This window comes from Uloborus diversus, chromosome 7, assembly GCF_026930045.1.
Source record: "Uloborus diversus isolate 005 chromosome 7, Udiv.v.3.1, whole genome shotgun sequence".
In the NCBI taxonomy this organism is placed as follows: Eukaryota; Metazoa; Arthropoda; class Arachnida; order Araneae; family Uloboridae; genus Uloborus; species Uloborus diversus.
This window is the reverse complement of record NC_072737.1, coordinates 11,514,729-11,537,356: the sequence shown is the minus strand read 5'-3', so window position 1 is coordinate 11,537,356 and position 22,628 is coordinate 11,514,729. Positions and strand designations below refer to the sequence as shown.

The window sequence follows — 22,628 nt, the reverse complement described above, 5'->3', positions numbered from 1 at the left end:
CTATACTGAATATCCTGAAGAAAATTGCTTTCTGTTTAATAAAATGATTAAACACCTCACATTAAGTTTGCTTTTCAAACTGTGACGGTAAAGCGATTAATTACGCAATTTGGAAGTTTTTTTATTTTATTATTTTTTTTCTTCTCACGATTTTTTTTCCTTCTTACGATTTTCCCCCCCTTCTTCCTTTTTTTTTTTAATTTGTGAACCTGTGAAGCATTATTTTGCAAGCCGCATATTCATAGAACAATTGGTTTCTTCTGAAAAAATCTTCTGAAAAATCATCGATTTTTTAAAAAATGTGTTAAGGACTTTTCTGTTACCCTGTATATCACATTGAGTACGAAAGGTTTACTTCATTTTTGGGAAAGATTTAAGCATCCTTACTTCTGCAACGACCCATGCTCGGGAATCACAAAGTAGGGAGACCTTAGTTCCACGTTCAAGTGCACCATCTGAACGAGAAAAAGAAAACATCAAATATTGATGGAAATGACAGCTAAATAATAATGAGCTAAATGGATCCTAAGATTTTGACTAAAACAGTTATGCATGTTACTGGAGAGTTTCTGTAAAAATTCTGAACATTTTACTGTAGAATTTGTAGTAAAGTCTACTGTAATTCAGTCAATGTTACTGTAAAATCTTCAGTAATAAGTACCACATATTTTTTTTTTAAAGAACCTATTGATTAAAGAAAATAATGCAATAATTCTGTACAATTTACTGTAGAATTTGCATTAAAATCTACTGCAGATCAGTTAATGTTGCTGTAAAATCTTCAGTAACAAGTGCCATACATTTTACAGTAGAAATCCACATACGTGGGAGAAGTTACTCTAACAAATAATATAAATTGCACCATAGAATTTGTGGTTGAATATGCTATAACTAATTAATTTTACTGTAAAATTAAAGGTACTTTTTTAAATTTTTTATCGTAAAAGTTTACAGTAGAATAAGATTTTACGGTAAAAAGTACTGTGAAATTTAAGTTTTAATTTTTGGTCCTTTTTACAGTAAAATTAGATTTTGCGGTAAAAGTTATTACTACTAACACAGTTAAATTTTGTTTAACAGTTTTAATACTTCAAATTTAATTTATTTGCATGCGTCACGTGCGGGATACTCTTGAAATTTGCTTATGCATTATTTATTTTTTTTCCATACTAATGTTAAAACAAATTGTATATTTTGAGAGCAAAGGTGCCCAATGTAAAGAAAACATATACTATTATTTATTGAGGACCAAGATTTTAGCTTAAACCGTTGAAAAATTAGGTATTGGGCCATTCCATGAAAAAGTAGTCATTTTGTCCCGCACGTGACGATTCATATATTTCATGAAAAAGCAATTATTTAAAAAAGTAATGACAAAATCTTTTGCTGAAGGAAATTCACATTTGTCTGTAATTTGTTAAGCAATAAAATGTTTATCATAATCCTTTTAAATTATTATTTTTAATGAAACATATGAGTCGTCAGGTCGGGACAAAATGACCGTTTTTTGTGGAAAGGCCCTGTGTTACTTTATTTTAGACTTACCTTGTGCAGGGCGAATGCATCGGCGATCTTTTCTTTGCCCATTTCCGCCAAGAGCCTCAGTTTTTCTTTCGCTTTCTGCTTCAATAATTCCACGCTGACGCGAGGTAGTTTGAAGAATGCCAGTAGTTCCTTCACAGCGTACTGCAAAAAGACAACACATTTTTAAATTCTTACAACAAGTAACCCTCTTTGCTTTTTGAAATGGAAACGTAAGATTACTCGAAAAGTATGAAAGTCAACAAAAAGAGAACTAAGCAGTATAGTACGCAAGCCAGGTCCAAAAAGCGGGGAGGGGGGCTGTCATTTGATACACCTATAGTTGAATTGTGAGCTGTAGTGCAGATCGTGGAAAAGCGTTTAAGCACCATGCCGTACATTTTGGGTGGTACATATGACTAAATATGAAGTAGAAAGTATTATAACGGGATAGGGTATTTTTGAATCAAATGATACAGTACGGCATAGTGTTAATTTTAAAGATGGTCATTTAAAAGTCATTTTTTACTCATTGCCGTACAGAAAAAATGGGTCTGTATAAAGTCCCAGAATTTTTGTTTATAGAATTATTTAGCGGTCTTTTTCGGTGATTTTTAAATGTACGGCATTATCATATTTTATTTTCTTATTATTTAAAATTTCATTTTTTTAATGCTGTACCAATTTATTGGTACAGGGGTGAAAATATTGGGGTGTCAACCATTAATTTTAACCCGCCAGTTTTAGATCACTTGACACATAATAAATTTTTAAGATTCTTATATGAAGACGTACGGCATTATTTTTTCTTTTTATTTCCACCCTAGATAAGCTCAACTTCACCTAAAACTCTCGATTGGGTAAAGATATCATTCTGAAAACGAATGAAAAATCCTCCTGCATCACACGCTTTCATTGCAAGACTTAGTTTCATAACTCTGCTGACTTTCCGATATGAGAACGCGATCTACCGGTGACATTTTGAGCTTTTTATTTTTGCTGCTGCAAAGATAATCCAACTTTATTGTACGTCCACTTTTGCAAACCGCTCTTTTGTACCATATTTTAAAACTTTTGAAAAGTTTTAACTAACTTTTGGCTCGCCCTGCATAGTAAAAAAAGAAAATTTTATTTTAGATACTTGATCGTTTTCGAGTTCGATTATCTGGTATTAGTTAATTATACAATCAAAATTGATTTATTTTCGGTTGTTATTTACTCCATAGACTAATAATAAGAATAGACCGAGCTATGGAAACCCTTTTGCTGCTCATAAACCAAACCATGTGACTGGTGGATATCCTAGCAACAGCGGGCGTTGATCGTAGCAGACGATCAACGTTCGCGAGAAATAAAATAAATAGAACTGATGGAACACGGAAGAATGATCTTTTATGGAGTTCGATTTGTAAATTTCTTATTCTAAGTTGTAAATATTTTGTTAATATTGTGAGTTTTTCGTTTAGATAGTATTGTGCATTTTCTTTAGTCAATTTCAATAACTCTCTAAGCAATTAAAGATGCAAGCGCCCAAAAAGAATCGGCAAACGGTAAGATTTTTACCTACAATTTCAATTTAAGATACCGATTAGTACATTTTTGCGTTAACGTAAAACGTTTAACGCCATTACGTTCACGCCAACGCTGACGTAGCAGTTCCAAATGAAATAAAAGTTACTGAAAACTGTGATCAAAAACTAATTTACTAATGTCAAAATAATGCATAACTAAAAGAAAAACAGTTCAATATCTGCACCTGGGAAAAAAATAATGAAAACGGATTACGTCATAAAATACATGTCGAGTGCCAAACTATAGATAACGTTGCCTTCTAGCAACCATGCTGCCAAAGTTTTTGCCAAGCCTTCCACCAGTCACATGATGTATCCATGAACCAATTTTTCATCAGCAAGTCTGGGGTCGGCTCAAGCTCGGTCTACTGTTATTATTAGTCTATGATTTACTCACTTTATGGTAAACAATTTCAGTAGGTTCGGCTGTGATTGTCAGTCCATACGGAGCATTTACGTGTGACGGGTTCTTCTCGAAATCCAAAGAGAACACGTGGGGCACGTTGGAACCTACAAAATAAAAAATTGTATTTTACTGAGGAGCTATTTAAATGTAGTTATGTCGAGAGAAACGTGAATGTAAGTTTCAAAGATTTTGTTCCGAACACGGCTATTTTTCCCCAATACTTTTGCAGTTGAGTAAAAACGACAACAACGTGCATAAAGTACAAATAAAGTAGTCAAATAGAGTTAAAAACTCAGCAAACAGCTGTTTCGGGGCTGTCGAATGCAAGCCCCTTCATCAGTGCATAAAAGCAGAACGAAAAGTCCACACAATGTTGACCGAACACTGTTCAGTGAGACCGAACGACAAATGAACGAAAATGGAAGGAAGCAAAGTAAATAGACATGGAAACCGGGAACACATGCGTCACGGAAAAGGTTATTTGACCGGAAATAACCGGAAAGGTTGTTTCCGGTTTCCATGTCTATTTACTTTGCTTCCTTTCATTTTTGTTCATTTGTCGTACGGTCTACATTGGTGTGGACTTTTCGTTCTTCTTTTATGCGCTGATGAAGGGATTTGACAGCCCCGAAACAGCTGTTTGCTGAATTTTTAACTCCATTTTATTACTTTATTTGTACTTCATGCACGTCATTGTCGTTTTACTCATTCCATAGCACTAAGTTTTCGACTGCTTTTTTACAACATTTGCAGTTGTTTGTGTTTGGCTTAGTGGGATCACATAATTTTTTCTGCAGAAAGTTCTTGCATTGTATTTGCAAAACACAAAATAAAGACAACACTGTGAAACATGCACAAATCATTCAAATTGAACATGCTAGAGAGTACTTCGATGATATAATCAAATGACGAGTGCACGAAAAAAGGTTCTTGATTTCTTTTTAGAGAGAATTTATTTTAGTTTCTCATAGTGAGAAAGGCAATTGACACCGATGCCCAAACAGATACGCGTATTAGGATTCACTAAGCCGTTTTCTTCTTCTTTTTTGAAAAATGTTGTTATTGGGGATGTTTACAGTGGGCTATTACCAGGCATTTCAACTTTTAACCAAGAGTCTTTTCACTATAAATATTTTTGTATATTTACTTTTCTGTTAATATTTTTATTTTAAACGAGGACATATATGTAACAGCACTCCCACTCATAAATTCCTAGTAACTCGTCCCCACTATAGTACTTCGAGCCTACTAACTTTTTCAAGCCTTTTCTCCCTTATATATATGTATCTTTATCTATGTGCATATATATATATATATATATATATATATATATATATATATATATATATATATATTGCAATTTCTCCTTTTTATCATCATTATTTTTATATAATTTGTTTAATATTTGAAATTTTGTTTGCTTATTATGTATGTATGTATGTATATATATATATATATATATATATATATATATATATATATATAGGGATGTGAGTATGTACCATCTGTATAGGTATTTCAAGAGTTTTCCCTTCAGTTTCTTTCCTTCCCCCTCTACCACCATGGTACCCTTCACCGGTTAAGCTAGAAATGGCAGGTACGAAGATATCATTGGTTAAAATAAAATAAAATGCATTAAATAAAATATGACGGACCTCTTTCCCTTTCTAAAATATATTTTCTTTTTTTTATTTTCTTTTTATTTTTTTGAAACTGAGGAAATGTAATTGGTATGATGCATTTTATCACGATGTGTGACGAGTTCTAACCATCTTAGACGCAGGGCCCATGCCCCTCTCCGGTGCTAAACTCCTCTTGCCAGTCCCAGTATATATATATTACTACCGAAGGGGGTCGCGGGCGACTGGCGTATCCAAAAAGTGAAAGGTCAAGGAAGGAGGGCAGGTAAAGTTGCCACAGTCTTGAAAACTGACTTTAAAAAAGGGTATTTGAATTGTAACGTCATTATTGATTAAATAATATTTTCTAAAAAAATTCGAGATCTCAAGAGACGTTACCAAATGGCCACAGTAAAATACCCCCCTTGCAATTCAAAGCTCCATTTTAATTTTAATGAAATGAGAGAAAATACGAGCACACACACTTATTAGGTCAAATTTTATTGTTTTAAACAGGTGAATTTAATCATTTTGCAGTCGATCGTTAATTTTGAACTTGGAAAAGTGGAGGGGCAAAGCCCTTGCACATTTGAAAGTGAGGTGGTAGTTGCCCTCCCGCCCTACGAGTTGCTTTATGGAGGTCAAAAGGATACAAAGTATTATATTCAAAATTTTTCACAAATGACCATGGAGTGTACTGCCGTGTGCAGGTAAATGGAGTTTTCGAGATATTTGAAGAAATGTGTGGTGGATTCAATACTATCAATAGGAAAATGTTGGAATTCGACGTTTTTTTCACGTCTTTTTTTTTCAGCGGAAAGCGAATAAGCGAGCTTGTACAATAAAGATAACGTACAATAGATGGCAAAAATGAAAAATTTGCCGTTACTGTGGTTTACCTGCACACGGCAGTGTAGTGTAATAATCCATTGTCCTGATATATATGTTAAATAGATTAAAATGATTCAGTCCATACGACCTCCTTACCACTGGTAACGTTGTCCGCCGTGACGATGGGCACCAGATCGTTCTCGAGCGACGCCCCCTCGATGACGACGCTCTCCGTCCGGGCCGACACCTTGTAGGCCTTGGCTCCGGGCCTCGTCTCCAGGCTGCACAGGAAGTGCGTCACCGTGGCCACCAGGATCTCCCTCTCGCCGCTCACCAGCGAGAGCGTGCAGTTGGCCAGCGTGAAGTTGAGCTTGTGGCCGATGTGGTTGAGGTCCGCGTCCGGGGAGCCGGACCCCCAGCGCCCGCCGTAGCCCACGCCCTCGAACAGCCGCCGCCGCTCCTCCGCCGTCATCCGGGACCACCAGCTCCGGTCGCGATCGCCCACGATCAGGACCTCCTCCCGGTCCGGGGCCTCCTTCTTCCCGGGCGAGGGGGGGTTCCAAGGAAAACAGCCCGTCCGGCTCCTCGCCGGACGAGGAGAACCAGCTCCAGAAGCTCCAGCCCTTCTGGGTGGGCACTTTCCGGACGAAGGCGGGTTCTTCCTGGGCTATCTGAAATAGAGTAAGAGGTACATGAAACACACCGCCAACTCAGTCATTCTACCCGAGGACTGCAGTTTCGTGCTTATTAGCACTCATCAGTTCTTCGAGTTGAACCGAACCATTGCTTCAGTCACTCGTCTGGTCAGTGCTAATTCTACAGTGCTGGTAAAAAAAAAAAAAATTGCATCACCCTCGCATTTTCACAACAATGGGATCATGTGAGAAGTTTTGGTCGACCAATTAACGATGAATGTATGTGAAATTCTGCAAAACTTATGAAATAAACATTTAACAGAAGGAATCCGATCATTGTTTACGTAGATCGGGGCTGTTTCTGGGCCAAAGCAAACTGCTGACCCCATGCTCATTTTTCCATTTCTGAACCTGCGTGTGAGTTTAGAGAAAAAAAAATTACTTAACCCCATGTCAATTTAAGTCTAATGGCAGGATAAAAGTTTTTAAATTTTTACTTACCAGTTTTGCACTATGGCATGGAGTAGAATCATCCTGGAAAACGACGTTTGGAACTGAAGTAAAGTGATCCCGGATAGTAGGAAGCAATTTCTCCTCCAAAATGCCAATATACAACTGAGCGTTTACTGTTGCTTGCACAAAGTGAAGCCCACCAACTCCTTGATCAGAAATACATCCCCAAATTATCTGGAATATGATATGCTTGACTGTGTGTTGAATGCAGTTGGGATGATATTCCTCTCCTTTGTGGCGCGGGTGATGCAATTTTTTTTACCACCACTGTACATTAGCTACCAGTTTGTTTGGCACTCTTGGCTTCCTTTAGAAGTTTTAAAGCTCCAGCTCACAGGCACTTCCTATTCCGGGCTGATAAGTGCTAATAAGCACGAAATTGCAGTCCTCGGATGGAATGACTGAGTTGGCTGTGTATTTCTTGTATTTCTGTCTTAACCCTGGCTATAGGGCGGTAACTTACTGAAAGAAGATAAAGAGGAAGAGGTGTTTGGTCGACTAGTCTACCAATATTAACCAGTAAGGTACCGCCCTAAAGCCAGGGCTTTACATGCAAAATACCGACAGCCCGGTTATAACATCCAGAGATTGAAGTTTCGTCCTTATTACGGACTCATCAGTATGAAATCAACAATAACCCAGCTGTCATTGAAGCTGAGAGTGCCAACAAAGTGGTAGATAAAGTAAATTTAGCACACCAACCAAAAGTCCACAGTAATGGTACGATTCAACTCGTCTAGACAAAGCTTGGGTATCAAGCAGTAAGTTGCCGCCTCCTTAAGCTAGAACTAAAACAGAATTGCATGAAAAATAATGACAGTCCGGTTTTGACATCCAGAGATGGCAGTTTCGTTCTTATAGTTTCATCTGTCTGGTATAGACAATGTTCGAGCGCGAGACCAATATCATATCATTGAAGCTGAGAGTGCCAAAACTGCAGTCTCTGGATGGGGCATAACTGGGCTGTCGGTACATGGCGTGTAGTCTGCCGATGCCAGCAATTATATAGAGTGCTCCAAAATATTGATCCATTGCTATGATCCTGAATTGGTACTGATTTCTTTTACAGGTGTTGCAAATTATGCTAATTTCTTCAGATGGCGCTGCTACGCAGCCCTATATAAGAAAGCTTGATTCTTCTGTTTTTTTTATTGTTGTTGCTGTTATTGTAGTTCTGTTGTCCAGATAAGTGTTGTAGATGAAATAAAGTATGGTTAAGTCAATAAGAGTCTAATTTCTTGCGAGTAAGAATTGAATCGTAAAATGATTAATAACAGGTGTTGCAGAAATAATCTCCTTAGAACAAAGAATAGTCATTGCTTCCTGAAAACTTTGTGTTAAAACATATGAGGGAGTGAGAAGCCAAGGGATGTAAGTGGCGAAGTTTTAAAAAAAAATGGAGATTACTAGTGCACATGGTAGGGGAACCCCTCCTCTGTCTTGGGGCAAGAGATAGTACTAGTAGTCCTGGCAGATGCTGCTGTATAGCATGATTTAGAAAAAAAAATCAATGAAAGCCTACCTAGGACGTTATCTTTAAACGCGTTTTACTCGAAACTTGAAAGTGCCCACTTACATCCCTTTGCTTCTCACTGCCTCATATGAAGATGTGGGTCAGTTGTACCAGCGAAAAGAACCACCAACAAGAGCCAATATCAGAACGGTATACTTGTGAACAAACTCAGAAGAACCGTTATTAGATAAATTGCAAAACTCAAATCGGCAACAAAAAATGCTTAAAAATGATACTAATACAAGTACATGCCCACCTGAGGATTATATCCCAGAATCTTTCACAGGTATCAGTACAAAACTTCATCGGATGAAATTTAAGAATTGTTTTCCTCAAAAAAAAATTTTCTCCCTCAACTAAGTCAAGAATCTGCGACGTACGTCGCAGCCTCGCGCTGTTTCTGCTAAAGCTTGACCATGGAGAGATGGTGGATGACTTTGAAACGGAAACATGATTTGTATCATTTGTAATAGGTTACATGTTATTATTTCGAAAAAAAAAGGATTAGTGAGAACGTGCCCTTAATACTCGGCGCTTCTGGATAATGGAGTGGTTTCCTTCAGTCAAAAGTACTACTTTTAGTCATTGAAATTGATAGAATGAGCAAAAAAAAAAAATAATAAATAAATAACATGGACCCAGAAAATACTTGCATTTTCCCAACAGTTATTTTTTAATTAATTTTTTAAGTGTCCGATTTTTCAAACAAGGCGTGGTCCTGATGACGCCACAAATGATGCTCGTTGGCTCATCTTCCTCCGTTCCACGTTATGATAATCAAGAAGCGAATTGAAATTGCGCTCTGCTCTTGCTATCAACCCTATCGTCGCCAATTCACGTGAGTAAAGATGCGAATTAAATATTTTGCTCTGAAAATGCAACACTGAATGGCATTTCATTATTTGTGATGTCATCGGCAGAAACATTTAGAATGAAAGCGCACCGAGTTAAGTATTTTTTTTTAAATATTAAACTTAAACAAATTCTTTAAAAAATGGTCAGATCCTATGTTTTTAAACATGCTCTTTCAGAAAAAAATACTTTTAAAATTTTGGAAACGACCCCATTCTACCCATTACACTGATCCCGTTTTTTTCCCGAAATAATAACATAGAACCTATAACAAATGATGTTTCCGTTTCAACGTCATCCGTCATCTCCCCGTAGTCAAGTTTTACCGATAAAACATCTAAACAGTAACTAAAATTTGATTTTTGAAAAAAAGAGCTGATACGAAATCTGTGCTTAACACTAGTGATGTGCCAGATCGTTACAAAAGTAGAAAATTTATTACGGAAGTTTGTTCCCGTCAGATTAATAACACTGTTTCTTCAAAAAATGTCATCTACGGCGAAAATATAATAAAACTATGATTTACTCTTTAAAGAAATCTCCGTTATAAAATTGAGGGAGAGTTGGAAGGAACCGGTCAGCGCTGCATTAATGATTAAATCGAATGTGAAAAATTATTTTTAGCTTGCTCGATAGATACAGGAGCAAGAGTGTGAAGCTGCTATTGGATAGGCTAGAAATAATTTTTCGCATTTTATTTCAGCATAAATGCAGCACTGACCCATTCCATCCAGATTACTCCGACCGACAGAATAACAGAGCCGAGAACAACCTTACAAACAGTTAATAGACAATTTTGTTTCCCTTTTTTTTTTTTTTTTTTTTGAAGGATGCCGAGAAAAACCAAAATGAAGAATAACAGAAACCCCGATTAGTAACAACTTAACACATCACTACTTAACACGCAGAGTTCAAGTCTGTGCATTCTTTTTAAAAAGTTGTTAAAAAATAAATAACAATATTAGAATCTCTCAAGAAAAGCTCCTTAAAGTACTGTTGGACCACGGATTGAAGGAAAGGCAAACATCCGTTTTAGAGGCGGAAATGGACGCATCTATTTGTTTTCATGGATGTCAGCTTTTGCAGATGCATGTTTGCCTCTAAATTAAGCAGAGTCTCATTCAAATGAGGGAAACACTTTTCCCCCTTATTCAGATAGACTCGTATTAACTGGACGTTTGCCAATTAAATACAGTCCGTGGTCAGACGGTAGTAGATTGCTCCGCCCGCACCTACCTCCATCTTGGCTTGTTCCCTCGCTGCAAGGATGCTGGTCACATCCAAAGCGTCCTCCAGAAGTTGGATGTCCAGTTTGAGTTCTGCGTCTGTTGGACGATGAAGATGGTCTTTGTAGAGAGATTTGTAGCGTCGGTAGTTGTTCCTTTAGGAAAAAGGTAAAAGAAAATCAACATTCATACATCGGTCTATGTTCATACGTTGGCTGCTCAGTGCTCTGTAGCACTTGAATCAGCTCATTGTTTAATGATGGCAACATCGCTTGATGGACGAGGAAAAAAAAAAAGCAATATGCCGTACGTCCAGAAGAAGTGGGAGAATGTGAAATAGCTAAGATGATGGAACTTTTTTTCTAAATGAACGAACTTTAACTTTGTATTGAAAATTACAGTACACAAAGAATAAACAATGTTTTTTATTATACACCTTGAATTGTAACAGTATTTTATATTTTTGGCAGTCAATTTGCACCTTAAAAAATAGTGGAAATTTTTCACTTATTTTTTTTTTCATGGAGCAAAGTGAAAAACAATATATTTTTCTAATAAAACACTTTCTATTCAATTATGAAAAAATATTTTCGATCAAATAAATCAGTAAATAAAAGGTTCTATGGATAAATGAAAAGATAATGAAACAATAAACGAATAATTAAATAAATAAATTAATTAATATATGAAGAAAAATAAGTGAATGAGTTAAAAGAGTTAATCAATAAGAAAATAAGTGAATGAATGAATGAATACAGTCGGACCTCGATATAAGGTCACCCCTCGGGGTGTCACAAACTGACCTTATAAGCGGGGTGACCTTATAACCGATCCATGTATATTTATTGATAAATAAACATGTTATATACCTTAATTATTTTTAATGTATATAACATGTACATTAAAAATACATTCAAAAATATCAGTAATTAGGTTATAATAGTTTAATAGATTTGAACCAATTAAAACTTTTGGAAGCAATAAGACATTTTGAAATGATTTTTTAGAATTTTCATTTAGAGTAAAGCTGCATACAAATATGTCCAAGCAGAGAACTGATGAGCAACTTACCTAACTTAAAATTATCATAAATACAGGACTGATAGGATTTTTCTTTCGTTTAAGCACAATTGTTTTCTGAAAATTTTCTTCGGCTTCTCATGACTGGTAAAAAAGTGCGATATGTACACGCTGAGTGCCCTCATTACCAGGGCTGCGGAGTCGGAAGGAAAATGGCCGACTCCGACCCCGACTCCTGGATTTTGAAACGCCCGACTCCGACTCCAACTCCGACTCCGGACTTTTTTTAATTTTTTTAATTGTATTTTTTCAACTCCCTCTCTCCCTTCAGGGGAAGGGGGAAACCTCTAAACAGAGATTGAAATATTAATTCCTTTTTATGAAAATTTCGCATTTTGTTTTTTATTGTAAACCCAAGACGCATACAACGTTAGAAATTCAATTTAAAAATCAAATTTTCCAATAGTTACGAGTTAAAAAGTGAGATGACTTAAAAATCCCTTTTAAAAAATTTGAAAAGGATTACCTGTAATTTGCCCCCCCCCCCCCTTAATGTCTCATAATAATCAAATCGTATGCTTTCAATTTTTTAAAGCTGTAACTTGAGAGAAAAAAAAGCTTTTTTTCTAAATCCAAGTTCTTGAGAGGGGTTGGTTTGCCCGGGTGACACCCATCTATTAGATGACACCCAAAGTTAAAATCAGAGTTTATAAAAAATATAAATATTTTAATTCTGAAAATTTTTTCGAATATATTTTAAGTTATATTTCATCAATAAAATTTCAACGAAAATAGGGTTCATATACATCAGGAGCTAATTTTACACAAAATGCGGCGGTATACAAATTTGTACGAATAGCTTCTACTATACCTATATTTCTTCTTCGCTAAATTTTTAATTTAAATTTTATTGGCTGCTTTAGAATTAACCTTAATATGAAGATTTTAAGATTAACTGCAATTATTGTGTGTTGTAATCAAGAAATCATTTACACTCATATTGTTCCATACTTTTTAGTGAGAACCAAGCTTCTAGAAATAGTCTTAATAAAGAAAAAAATTATTTCATCGGATCTTTTGGATTCGTGCTTTCGCTCCAGAACTTCTTTGAATTTGCCGATCATTCTTAAAAATTTCAACCTTAGCTACGGGCTTTGACTTACTATTTTGTTACGTTTCTTTTACTATTTTGTAATTGAGATCGAACAAAACACTATATTTCTATTTTTATTTGAAAGTGATTACTTGAAAATGTTAGGCAACAAAACCGTTTGCTGACAGTTGCTATTAGTTAAGTTAAAAATCAAGAAAACTGAGGGACGACTACAAAAAGTTCGGCTAGCTGATTGCCATAATGGCAGTTATTTTCTTATTAATATCTTCTTATACATGTAATCGAACCAATTGGTAGTCAGTTTTTAAAAAATGCAAGGAGAGACAGTGAAAAGGAAAGAAAAAAAGAAGCCCGGAGTCGGAGTCTGCATGATTTCTAACAACTCCGACTCCGACTCCTTTAACCCAAAATCTGTCCGACTCCGACTCTTCGACTCCGACCCCGACTCCACAGCCCTGCTCATTACTACTGCTTCATATTTTAGCGTCACTGTCGTAATACTCACTTTCTACTGCATTTGATGGCCTACATGGCCATCATGTAGGCCATGATGGCCTACATGATGGCCTTGATGACTACATGCTACGTAATAGGAATACGACTTTTCACTTTTTATGGATCGTATATCGCGAAAAATTCTTGGAAGTGAATCTATTAAGCACAGAAATTATTTAAAGAAATCAGACAGAAGTGACCTTATAAGCGATTAATGTATTATAACCTGACCACATATCCGATAAGACACAACATAGAATTTCTATTCAGTGAGCCGGGACTTTAGAAAAGTGACCTTATATGCGGGGTGACCTTATAAACGAGTGACCTTATATCAAGGTCTGACTGTATATATATATATAAGAGAATTACAGCACGAAGGGTGTAAATGAATGAACTAATAAACGAATACGTAAGTGATTTAGTAAATGACTGCATCAATAAACGAAATAAACTATTTCACATTGCTCCATCCTCTTTGCCCGGCATTTATTTGACTAATTGTAAAAATATTTGAAGTACAAATAAGCTGAATATTACTAAATAAATACTGAACCGAATATTTGATGGTCTCAATTAATGTTTCATATGAAAAAAAAAAACAAGAATCCTTTTATAATAACAAAAATAATTTTTGACTCATAACAAAATATTACAGTATGAGTGTCAATTTTTGAAAATTGCCTGTATTATCATATACTTTAATCTTCGGCGATATTTTTTTCCTGACTGGAATAGACCACATGTGCCACTACATTGTTATAACCAGGGGTTCCAAACGAGTGAATATATTCCCTCTAAGGTGAAAGCATAGTGCCTGAAGGTGCAATGCAGGCCAGAAAATAGAGCAGAGAAGCCGAAACAGTATGCAATCGCAGAAAGACTCGCTGCGCATGCGCATTTACCTTAGACATACATTCAACCACTTCAATATGGCGGACAAATGATTGCGTTTGTGTGTCTTTCACATTGAATGAAGTACACTATTGGATTAAAACACAACTTTTCTAGGATTAATTATCCGAAATTATAAGTAGGTACAGATTTTGATAACTTTGTAGCTTTTAGGGCTTTTAAACATAGTTAAAAGTGTTTAAAAGTGCATTTATTGCTTTTTAGTTACCGTTGTTTAGTTTCAGTTTACCGTTACTATCGTGAAATTTCCATCATTCAAAACGCTACTAAAAATATCTCCCATTATTTTCTTGAGTACTCGTTAAGCAGCTTTCATTAATCACCAAAAAAAAAAAAAAAAACACCGGCAAATAAGATTATCAATAATCAACAAGTGAGAATCTTAATAAAAATGATTCTTGTGCTTCGTAGATTATAACAGAAAGCTAGTGAAAAAAAAAATCTCTCTCAGTCTAGCTCCTTTTTTTTTTTTTTGCTTTTTCATTCAATTGTTAGAATCATTTCCTGTCAGCGGTTAATGTCTCGATAGCGTTAGAAATTTCTTTTGGTTTTTTAAGGGTCGAAAACCTTCATGAGCATTTTATTTTGTTGCTCTTGATTAACGTTTATGAAACGATTTTGTTTTTCCGTAACTGTAATGTCCCAGAATATTTTTCGCTCTTCATGTAAATAATTAATAAGTACAGCTGTGCTTCATTTTCGAAATGAGTCATGTTTTAGCAAATGTATAATTTATCACATTATTTAAATAATTACTCGTCTTTAAATTGTAACGTCTTTGTGACAGATCTTTGATACCAAGTAAAGGGGTAGATATTTATTGTTTTTTTAATTTTTAACATAACTTTTTGTAAAAAAAAAAAAAAAAACTCATCAGAACTCTGATTTTTTTCACATGATTTTAACGGCCCCAGAGTTATTATTAATATTATTTATTTTATGAATTTTTAAGAAAATATAAAGATTTCACTGGTCCGCAAAATTTTTCATTTGCTTTTATCGCGCCCGTGGGTCAAAAGAGGTTGAGAAACATTGAGTTAGAGCCCGATCAGACGAATTAACGCAATGAGCACTTCTCAACTATGTTGAAAACTCTGAAATATGATCAAATGTTGTAATTACATGTTTTAATCATTTCCAGTACCGAGTTCAATGTGAAAAATGTCCAAAACGTAGAATGTCATAAATCAAAACAAAACTTAAAAAATAAATAAATAAATAAATACACAACTGTATTCAAAAACGCACACAATACGGGGGAGGGAGGAGGAGGATCTATAGTAAGGGTGCAATTTCTCTCTCCGAAGGTTCCTTTTTTTCACTCCGGCTGTCTATTTTTTAAAAGGTGCCTGCTTTTCACCCTATTTAGTGGTGCCATTTCGGCTCCGTATCGGGTGCCGTTGGTGAACAAGCGTTTCTCCCCTGAAAGGTGCCGAATGCATCCTGTAGTTTTAACAGTGTACATAGTTAAAATATTACCAGATAGTTGGTGCTAAAATCAGAGTAAATATTTCACCATTTCACTTTGCCCAACATTCCCCTACCAGACTGTTAAGCTTATTTTCTGCTAATTTAGTTACTTGAAACATAAACAAATGTAAGGTGAAGAAAAAGCTTTTTAAAAACCTTTTATGTAATTTGAATCATGAAACGCCTCGGAAATCTGGGTTATTTGCAAAGTTTCAAAAGCTTCAAAAAAAAAAAAAAAAAAAAAAAAAAAAAAAACCCACAATTCTGTGCTTGTTTAGGTTCAATCACAAAATTAATTTATGTATTCGTAATTAACTTTATAATTACTATTAATTTAGTTTATTTAGCAACGATTACAAAACTTGTCCCACCCAAGACAGAATGAAAGCATAATAAAAGCGAATGCATTTCTTAAGAAATAAAGAATCAAGTAACTTAAATGGAATTAAAAATATTAATGTGAATTTGTTTTTGTGAAAAATACAGACAAAATAAAATATTTGAGTTCAAATAAATTAATATACTTGAAGCTATGCCGAAGTGCATTATTCAATATCATTCTTTATGCGATTTAATAGCAGATAAAAGATACGTCTATTTATAAGCACTCATTTTAAAAAACTAATAATGCTTATTTGCCGTACATTTTCCTCACATGTTTGAGCAATACTGCAACATAACCCGTGCGCGTCGGTCTGTCAGTCCGAAGATCTCCTCCAGAATGTAACTCTAAGCCCATTTTATGTAGTGGTCAAGTCTGAAGCAAGCCGTGCACTACGGCTTGGATCATTTGAAGAACCCACTACTCTTCCCGTGTGATATCGCAATTTTAAGGCTTGACGACAAAAGGTAGGGTGTTATTGGAGAAAAGCAACGCGTTTTTTTTTTTTTTGTCCGAAGCTGAGATAGTCACCACGGCATATTTAGAGCATCTCCAGCAGAAGGAAAGCACATCATCCAGTATCATAGCTCTGCTACAATGAAATTCCGGTGCCTTCTGAATCTGGCACCAATTACTGACTGTCCGTCCTTCACGAATACTGTCTGTCCTTCACGAGAAAAGCTCCAGCCGTCAAGTTTGAGCCAGTCGGCCATAGAAATGGACTTCGTTCATTTTCAGCAAGGGTTAGCAGGAAGGTTTATTTATTTATTTATTTATTTATTTTTATTTTATTTTATTTTTTTATTTCATTTTATTTTTTATTTTTTGGTGCCATTAAGCTTCCTTCGGAAAAATGAGACACGCCTCATTACTATAGCATTACTGCCGTGCTAAGCACAAAAGTGGTATCTGCACTTTTTGTCAAAACTGAGTTATTGTCACCAGGTATTTCTTTGTCGCATATTTTACCCAAAGACAATGTTTTACGGTCGTTTGTCGACGGGAAATATTTATTAAAAAATTCTGAAAGTTTCATCTGAACCAAATACATGATGCCAGACAACTTTAAACAGGAATTTCTCATTTTGAACTCAGCTGACCACTACTGCGCTTAGCACGACAGAATAGACAGGCACAGACATTTCGACGGGGGCGTGTTTCGCGATGGACACACTGGCATGAGGGCAACAACAGGTAGGGAGTCGCTGGAGAAAAGTACCGACCTATGTTCTCGTATCCTGGCCCAGGTGTAGGGCCTGACGTATTGATCAAGTACGGCGGAGTAGGCGTCCCTCCAGTAATCCGCAGCGTGTCCCTTCGCGGACAGCTCGTGGAAGTACTTCCGGAAGCGTTGACTCACGGACATCAACTCGAACGCCCGACACAACTCGTAGATGCTCACAAACTGAAAAAGAAAGGGAACAGTCAGCAACGAGTCCATTTTGTTTGTTTCTGTTGGGACTGCGTAGCGGCTAGTCACCATTCAGAAAACTAATACAACTCTTGGAGATTGGCAACCATTCTTTCATGTGGCACCACTGTGAGTCAATGCCATAACCACGAGAATTTTGATGGCCAGTTTCCCTAGCAGATGGAAGCACCAGGCCTCTTACTATGCGAAACTGCACTGAAGGAATTTAAATTTGATAGGAATATTCAAAGCCGAATGAATATACTCTAGGGATCTTTTGCATGTCGCATAATCATACGACATTGACGCTGTCAATTTTCTGCATCTTGAAAATCGGCCGACTGGAGCCAGATTTGAACCTGCGTCTTCCAGCGTAAAAGTCCTACCTCTAACCACTTCACCACCCTGTCGATAGAACTGACTAAGAAACTCCAGCATTTGAATTCATTCAGTTCAGTGAGTGGGGGCCTATGAAGAGATACTAACACGTTGTTCATCGAGGCACAGTTTAAATATGAACCTTCCTCAGAAGTCCAAAACCTTTACTCTCTGCTGGACATACTCGCATAGACATGTTTATGAACATTTTTTTCCTAATAAAGATAGTTAATGTAAATGGGTCATTCCGACGAAAATGGTACATTTCATGTCCGGCACTTTTGGATTCTTTACAGAAAATTTGATAGTTAATATGAATTAATCATATTTTTTTCTTTATTCTTCATGCAATTTTGTGTCATGAGGTATTTTTTGTTTTTAATATTTTGATTTAGGAATTTTAAAAAAAAATTATCTTAGTCAAAAAGGCAAAATCTTGATGTCCTAGCTTCAAAACAATGACAGTTAAAAAGCGATTTAAGTAATTGCTTAGATGCAATAACAAAAAAAAAAAAAATTCCAATTATATTGCAACACCTTTATTGCAACAATTTAAACAATAAATTTTTTTTAGAAAAATACTTTTTTAATGAAAATGCAGGGAATTTACAATTGTCCCTACAGTTTACAAATTTTGAAATGTCCACTCTGTTACAGTCATTAAAGAATAAAAAAATATTTTTACAAAAAAAAAAATAGCAATACTTTTGAGATGACCAGATGGTAAAAACTCCATGTTTAGCTAACCCTAGTGCATTCAACAATCAACAAGCAAGGTAAGGCTCATTCCTTGTCTCTGACAGTAAATTTGAGTAACAAAATGTCCACTATGTTACATTAATTTTGCTAATAAAAATTTAAAAATAAAACCTAAACTACATATAAAGTAGTAATTTTAGAGTTACTCTTTGCTTTTGTATTACTATTTTAACTGTTACTTTACGTTTAGGTTTAGAAAAAAAATTTTAACTACTTATTTGTCCACTCTGTTACATGTCCACTCTGTTACACTTCTTGTGTAAAAGACTGGACAATATTTATGGAAATAGTAAACAAGTCCCATATGCTATTGATGTTTTTAAAAAAGCGTAGCTTAAGAAATTTATAGAAAAAATGAATTAAATACAAAATTTTAAAAAATGAAACATTGTCTATTTTCTCTGCTTAAACATAGAGATTACTTCTAACTTCAATAATAGTGTCCACTCTGTTACAGGAATATTTTAACTGATTTGATTGTAATTTTTTTTAAATATTTAAATTAAAGGTTAATTTGCATAGAACTACACAATTACTAACTAGAATAATCCAACTTCAATCTTTTTTCAAGTTTGTTTCATATAATAATCTAACTTTTGCAAATGATGTTTTAAATTTTTGTATTTTTGAGTAAGATAATTAGCAATAAAACTTAAATGTGCCTTTTACAATGACATTTTAAGCATTTTTATGAAAGATATGTTCCATTTGTTTATATTAAACAAAAAAGTTCAAAAAATAATTGAAAATTTTGAATTTGTTGTTGTTTTTAAATGTGTAAGAGAGAGGACAAAAATCTTTCATTTCTGATAAAAGAACTGAGAAAATTGGATATTATTACCAAGTTGAGCTAATTAATTTTTATAGTTCAGATAAATTAAACCCTTTTGCCATTATTTGACATTAATTTTTGTTGAATTAGATGACTTTGAAAAAAAAGTTTTGAAAACTCAAATGTACCATATTCACCGGAATGACCCAAATAACAAAAGTAACGGAATGTTTTCCATTTCTTTTATATTTCTTGTTGTTATTGTCAGAAAAATTTGAAACTGAGCTCGTCGAAGACATTTAGAAAAAAGTGCTTTTTACTTAATCGACTTCAATAAGAGGAAGTTATCATATCAATTCGTACTGTGTGTACAAGCTGAGATTGAATGTTTGACCACTTAAAGATGATCATGTATTTTGGGTTTTTTTTTAAATATTATTATTATTATATTTTTTTTAAATCACAAAAATCGAATAAGCGAAGTTTTGGAGTCATGTCCTCTTTTCGGGCTTTTAAAAAATATGTTCAAACTACTAAAAAGAGTAAAATTAAGGTTTTTTTTCTTTGAAAAAAAAAAAGAAATAACCGACTTCAAATCAGAATCTTGGGGGGGGGGGGGTAATCAACATTCACGAACTGTAAACTATACTAAAAAGTAAAAAATAACTTCTAATTCTCAATATTTTATTTGTACTTATTCAGCAATAGATGGAGCCACTAATAATTGAGATGGATATCTGGAAATGAAATATGAATGTAGAAAACATGAATTTTCTTTTTCACAGAGAAAACGAAACTACAGATTCGACAGCTTGTGATGAGCAGTCTACATTTTTAGAAACTTTCTCACTTTTTAAGGTTTTGGAGATTAAAAAAAAAACCAGATAATTCACACGTTTTTAAGCTTAATGCAAAACAAAATAAACAACTTCATGGAAACAAACCACATGGACACTTAAATCTTTTTGTTTTTTGATAAAGTTTTGTTGTTGTTTATTTAATGATTATTTCTAGAATTTGTCTTTCATCGTCAGTAGTATTCTAAGAACATTCCTTTCTCGAATTTTTATACACAGTATTGTATTTGCTATGAAAGTTAAAAGGGAAGGAAAAAGAAAAACATTTATAAAAGTAAACTTAAATTCACATTTCACGGAAGTATGATAGAACGGGAAAAGAGCGAGTGATACATTTTATGAAAAGACTAGAAAATCGCCCGTCAAGGTATGACGGGAGAAAATTGCTTCTACATTTGAACGAAGCCATTGCCTGTTCGGTGATATTTTGATAGTTGACATTTTAACCCTAACTCGATGAATCCTAAACTCCGGTAGATAGCATTCATCGTAAACCACTTTTTCCTAAGTTCATTCTCTTAAAATGATAGTCTTACCAATGAAACAGTTAAGTTACAGGATCCAGTTCAGTCTTGTCAAAATAAAGCGTTTTCCTGCATGTCAAACATTGCCCAAAAATATTACAGTGGTCGCCAGAATTATATGGACAAAAGAAAAATCTCCTAAATCTTGACTGCATATTTAGTCGGAAAGTTATGTAAATTTTATGAGTGGAAACTTTTGGTAAAAGAAAAATTTTCAATTACTTTGATTGGAAATTCATATGAATTTCTTATTCACAGAATGAAGTTTAAATTAAAACCTCCCTTAACGAAAAAAAAAAAGGACAATTAGATTTATGTGCTCTAAAAAGCAAAGTTGGCTTGTTTTTTGTTCAGCACACTGCATTACATAACGATATTAATGCTTAGTAAGCAATGGGGTAGTTTCCAAAATTTTAGAAGTATTTTTTTCTGAAAGAGCATGCTTAAAAATATAGAATCTGACCATTTTTTTAAAAAAGTTCTTTAAGTTTAATATTTTTAAAAAATTAATTAAATCGGTGCTCTTTCATCGTTTAACATCACAAATGATGAAATGTCAGTCAGTGTTGCCATTCACGGTCCAAAATATTTAATTCGCATCTTTACTCACGTGTATTGGCAACGATATGGTTGATAGCAAGCGTAGAGCGCAATGGAGTTGTTTCCTTTAGTCAAAAGTAGTACTTTTAGTCACTGAAATTGATAGAATGAGCAAAGAAAATAACATGGACCCAGAAAATTCTTTTATTTTTCCAACAGTTATTTTTTAATTAATTTTTTTAAATGTCCGATTTTGCAAACAAGGCGTGGTCTTGATGACGTCACAAATGATGCTTTTTGGCGCATTTTGTACCACGGTTCCACGTTATGATAATCAAGAAGCGAATTAAATATTGCGCTCTATGCTTGCTATCAACCCTATCGTTGCCAATGCTCGTGAATAAAGATGCGAATTAAATATTTTGCTCTGTGAATGGCAACACTGAACGGCATTTCATCGTTTGTGATGTCATCGGCAAGAAATGTAAATAATGAAAGCGCACCGATTTAAGCATTTTTTTTTTAAATATTAAACTTAAACAAATTCTTTAAAAAATGGTCAGATCCTATGTTTTTAAGCATGTTGTTTCAGAAAAAAATACTTTTAAAATTTTGGTAACGACCCCATTGTAATTCGCTTCTTGATTATCATAACGTGAAATGCGGTAGAAGGATGCGCCATAGTGCATTATTTGTGACGTCATAAAGACCACGACTCGTTTGAAAAATCGGATATTTTAAAAAATTAATTAAAAAATAACTGTTAGGAAAATGAAAGTATTTTCTGGGTCCATGTTTTTTTTTTGCTTATTCTATCAATTTCAGTGACAAAAAGTACTACTTTTGACTGAAGGAAACGACCCCAATGGGAAAGTCTAATTCTATTTGTACAGTCATTCCACTAGGTACAGTTTTGTCCTCTTTCGGCCATATTTTGATAAGCAACCAACCGTCAGGAACAAATTCTTCTCCTCATAATGATGTATAAAAAGTATGTTTTTGTTTTAAAAACAGATCGGGGATGAAATTTGGAGGGGGATCTGGTACTACGAAGTGTGTTTCAAAAAGTAAGGTAACAAGGGCGCAGCTAATCTATATGAATAAAAAATCGCAATTCGCAACTCCAATAAACTATAGGGGGCGCTGCAGCCAATGTCTAATGGCGGACGAAAAAGGTAAAACAAACAAATGCCGTAAGTTATAACTTACTTTGAAGCTTAGTGATTTACAGTAATATTTCGTCGTGTTTGTGGGAAGCTTTCTTTTCTATTCCTTTGAAATTACATTACATCACTAACTGTCTG

General features: G+C 34.7%; 1 protein-coding gene across 1 annotated transcript in view; it reads right to left on the bottom strand.

The window, feature by feature from the left end:
- LOC129226240 (intermembrane lipid transfer protein VPS13A-like) overlaps positions 1-22,628 on the bottom strand; it is a 216,501-nt gene that overhangs the window by 135,471 nt on the left and 58,402 nt on the right. The window contains 7 exon segments of the mRNA XM_054860840.1: positions 388-455; positions 1,546-1,686; positions 3,490-3,602; positions 6,105-6,516; positions 6,518-6,619; positions 10,698-10,842; positions 17,307-17,488. Coding sequence (XP_054716815.1) covers positions 388-455; positions 1,546-1,686; positions 3,490-3,602; positions 6,105-6,516; positions 6,518-6,619; positions 10,698-10,842; positions 17,307-17,488 — 1,163 coding nt within the window.